Source organism: Haplochromis burtoni, unplaced genomic scaffold, assembly GCF_018398535.1.
Source record: "Haplochromis burtoni strain Fernald_Lab_line unplaced genomic scaffold, NCSU_Asbu1 Contig_2, whole genome shotgun sequence".
NCBI lineage: Eukaryota > Metazoa > Chordata > Actinopteri > Cichliformes > Cichlidae > Haplochromis > Haplochromis burtoni.
The window spans coordinates 4,011,409-4,015,678 of NW_024582363.1; the positions used below are offsets into that span (position 1 = coordinate 4,011,409).

At 39.1% G+C, this 4,270-nt stretch overlaps 1 protein-coding gene across 3 annotated transcripts in view; it reads left to right on the forward strand.

The window, feature by feature from the left end:
• cylda (cylindromatosis (turban tumor syndrome), a) overlaps positions 1 to 4,270 on the forward strand; it is a 25,121-nt gene that overhangs the window by 4,583 nt on the left and 16,268 nt on the right. For 2 of the 3 annotated variants that reach the window (XM_005912975.2, XM_005912976.2), the window contains exons 4-5: positions 1,627 to 1,732; positions 2,393 to 2,494. In XM_005912975.2, coding sequence (XP_005913037.1) covers positions 1,627 to 1,732; positions 2,393 to 2,494 — 208 coding nt within the window. The remainder of the gene's footprint in view (positions 1 to 1,626; positions 1,733 to 2,392; positions 2,495 to 4,270) is intronic. The other variant, XM_005912977.2, reaches the window with a different exon arrangement.

The window sequence follows — 4,270 nt, forward strand, 5'->3', positions numbered from 1 at the left end:
ATTTTGATTTTATTTAAAATATATCTGTTTAAAGAACTAAATTCCTTCTTCATAAAAAGGTAACATTTATCACATTTTCAAGAACTAACTCTGACCAATTGTAACAGTCCACTATATCCAGGCAAACCAGTGCATTTATCTCTGTCTTCTCGGTGCATCTCATCTATATGACAGCAATCATTCAAAATAGGTATATATATATATATATATATGTGTATATACACACATATATATATATATATGTGTATATATATATTTTGTCTTTGAGCTTTAGAAGAAGAAAGAAAATGATGATTTCAAAATATAGTGTATTTCCTTTGAATACAGTTCATTCATGTTTGCTGACATTCAGACCATCTATTATCTGTGGTTGCACTACGTCTGCCAGCTATGTCAAACACATTTCAATTCAGTCTCAAGTGGATGTTGCAGTAAACCACTGAATAATAGCCGATTACAATACCTCCAAATTTTTCTTAAGAAGAATCAGTGCAGTTTCAAGTGTCTTATTGTTTTTGTTTTCCACATTCAGTCAACCATTATAAAGAAATGTGTCAGTATTGCTATTTTGATACAGACTATGGGTAAAGTCTCTGCCAGTAAGAAGTCTGTAAAACTCAGTGATTTAAACTGCTGGCTCAGATAAAATTACCAGTTTAGACATCCTCTCTCATGATGGAATTCTTACTTTAGGACTTGGTGTGAAAATATAAAAAAAGAAAAGGAAAAAAATGTCCTACTCTGCTACAGTTTTCATGCTTTATGTTTTTTAAATGTTTTAAATGTTCTACCATTTGTCATCATTTTTATCCATAAACAATTTCATGTGGAATTTGCATGCAATTCCATGTAATTATCACAGTTAACTCATGTTTGCTGTACAACTTGCCTGTGTTTATTATTTTCTTTTCTCTGACAGTTACTGCGTAGGAACGCGTCTTGTTGCCTTGGATTGTAGTAGCTGGTATCTATGACTACTGTTGTCAGGCGGGAGTGGTATTGTAGTGATAGAGAGATTGAAATACATAACTAAGGCGTTTGACTGCTGATCGTTATCAGCACCAGCAGCAGCTGCAGCAGCAGCAGCCCACTCGGTGCATCTGAGCCTCCCACACAAAGGCAAGACAGTCACGCGGGGAGTGAGGTAAAGACTTAGTGCTGTATGACCCAACAGCATGGCAAAGGGCCAGCAGGCAGCTGAGGAGAGCCCACTGCTCTGCCTCACTCTGCGTCCAGCCTCGCCCTGCCTTCTCTAGCTAGTGTCACTGGCTACAAGCTTATCTTAGGCTATCCCTCTGAAGCATATTACTGGATTCCAAACTAGAGAAGAAGAAGAATACCGTGGTTGTACTTGCAGAGACAGTGGAGCTTTCAGGTGGAGGAGGACCTAAGGTGGAAGATATGGTTAATGTTGAAAAAGATGAGATGAGCATGGTTTATGGTTTATCATAACACAGAGGATCGAGTTTAAACAAAATCTTTAGGTAGAGTGGGATACAGCAGACCTTGCTGAACATCAAAAAAATACGAGGAGAAGTACCACGTGTGGCACCACTTTAATCAGTGTTCCAGTGCTGAGGAGCATCTAAGAGGGTTACAAGGTTGTTATGTCTCCAACTCTTTCAGGACAATCCTATCGGGGACTGGGATGGTGTGTTTGATGGAAAGCTGCTGTGTAATTTTGCCAGTTTGGAACACACTCGACTTGTCCCCATCTGTGACGTAATGCCAGGTGAGTTATATAGTATTTGTTCCTGGTTTTTACTGTGTTTGTACTATCTAGCATTAGCATTTCTTTTCCTGATAACATTCAGCTGTGCCTCACTTGGACCAGCACTAAGCTGCTTCCTAGCATTCTGAGTTTGTGTTTTGCTTGCAGCGGGAACAGAGAGCCTTTTGTGTTGATGGCTCACTTGTTTTTGAAAGTCAAGTGAGATACTCTGGCTCTTTGTTCCCCACAGTGGAATATTGATTTGCTTATCTGTGCTGCTGTCTGACTGTTCAAAGTTGTATTCAAGTTTGAATAGTCAGGTGATTATTCAAGACTAATTGACATTGAAGAATTTGCAAATTTGCCACCTTTCTTTAAAACCATTCATTTAGCAGTATCTGACCATGGAGATATGTGTTATCTCAAAGTAGAACTACTTTAAATTGTCTCCCTAAACCAAACGTGTTATTTATTGGTTCCCAATTCCTCTTGTTTTGATACTTGACAGTGAAAATGTTACTTACAGCTTGCGGGACAAGTGAGGGGCAAGATAACTTGCAGCTAATTAGAATGCCTTAAGCAGCAGTTAGATGCTCTAGTTAACTGTTTATGCAGTTAACAAATTGCACTGGTCATTAATGTGAATTTCCTCTAATATGGATGTATTTTTGGAATTCACAGAATATTCCATGCAGGACCAAAGGCTCCAAAAGCACAGTTTTGCCCCCAGAGGCCCGGCCAGTGACAAGTCGTCCTCTAGCCAAAGCAAACCAAAGAGCAAAGGTAGTGCACTAAGTTATGATGCACAGCTACCTACATACATAACCACAGCTTGATGTGCTGATAAATCTTAAAGAGGACTTATGGTTATTTCCAGCTTTCTATTTTTATTCTTGGACTCTCTTAGAGTAGCTGTCTGGTCTAAAATGTAAATGTGAAATAATCCTTTTTTAAAATCTTATCTGAGTCATCATGCAGCTCTTCTGTTCATCCACTGAAAAAATGCTTTTAGCTTCTCCTCCCTTTAATCTGTCGTTCTTTTGACTGGCTGTCTTTTCCAAAGAGAAGTTTTGAACAACAGGTGGGAGTGACTTGCTCATAGCCAGCACTTTTTGCCTGAGATGACCATATTAGTGGTCAATAGCGCTCATAAGAATTGAAAATGCTGCCTTAAAATTAATGTTTAAAGTAGTTGAAACCCTGAGCTTAACTGTAGTAACACAATAAAGAAATTAGGGAAACAGTGGTGGAAATAATTATTTCATCCCATGCTGAATTTTTAAGTTTCCTTACTTACAAAGAATTGAACGGTTTCAAATTGTTTGGGGGTTTCATTTTAGTATTTAATTGCCAAGCAAACATGACCATACTTGATAGAGAAACCATTCCTGGCAAGGACAGCAGTAAGTTGTTTAGTGTAGTTGGCCACTAGGTTTGTACACATCTTAGGAGGGATTTTGGCTCACTCCTCTTTACAGAAACTCTCTAAATACCTTAGGTTTCTAGGGTGCTGCTTGGCAACTCAAAGCTTCAGCTTCCTCCACAGTTTTTCTATTGGGACTAAGGCCTGGAAACTGACTAGAAAACTCAATGACTTTAATGTGCTTCTTCTTTAGGATACAGTATGATTTGGTGATTGTCATTCTAGAAGACCCATCAACAACCCATCTTCAGTGTTCTTTTTTTGGGAAGGAGATTCTCGTCCTAGATTTTACAAAACATGGCCCCTCAATACTGTGAAGTTGTCCTGTACTCACTGTTCTGTCAAAACAGTCCCAAAATATAATATTTCTAACCCTGCGCTTGACTGTGGGGATGTTGTTCTGTGGGTCTTACTATTCCTCCAATCAAAAAGGGCTCAATTTTGGTTTCATCTGACACTTTGTTCTGAATCATTTAGATCACATTTAGAAAGCCATACAGGCTTGTAGATATGCCCTCTTGAGCATTAGGACCTTGAAGGCGTTTCAAGATTTCAATCCATTATGGTTTAGTGTGTTATAAATGCTGTTCTTGGTGACTGTGATCATTAACACGCTGTCTTTGTAGGACTTGCTCTGTCTGTAAATGAAAGCTTTAAATGAGTAAGGAAGAAAGTAAACAGATGACAGGTGTGTTTACCAGAGCTGCTCTACAGTATTTTGATGCAAAGAAAGTCTCAGTCTTAAATGTTGAAGGATTTTAGTCTTCTAGACACAAAGTCTTTTGAGGAACATCCATAGTGTAAATATGTCAGAAAAGATCTTAGATAGACCAGATGTCATTGCTCATGCCATCTGGGCCCTATTTCAGGAAGCCGGTTTAGAAAATTCAGAGTGAAAAACGATACTCAGGGTTGAGTAACCCCGAACTGTCCAACTCGGAATATTCGGTTTCAGAAAGGCTGATAACGATTAGTTCAATCAACGCGGAGTTGCTTTAACCCCAAATTAAGCGCGCGCGCGAGGATACATAAAGCCCTGATTAGTGGAGCACAGATTAAGCGAGTCACCATGGAGACGGAGGGAAAGAAGGCGCGGTCAATGTATTTTACAGCGCTTGAGGCCGAAATTCTGATGG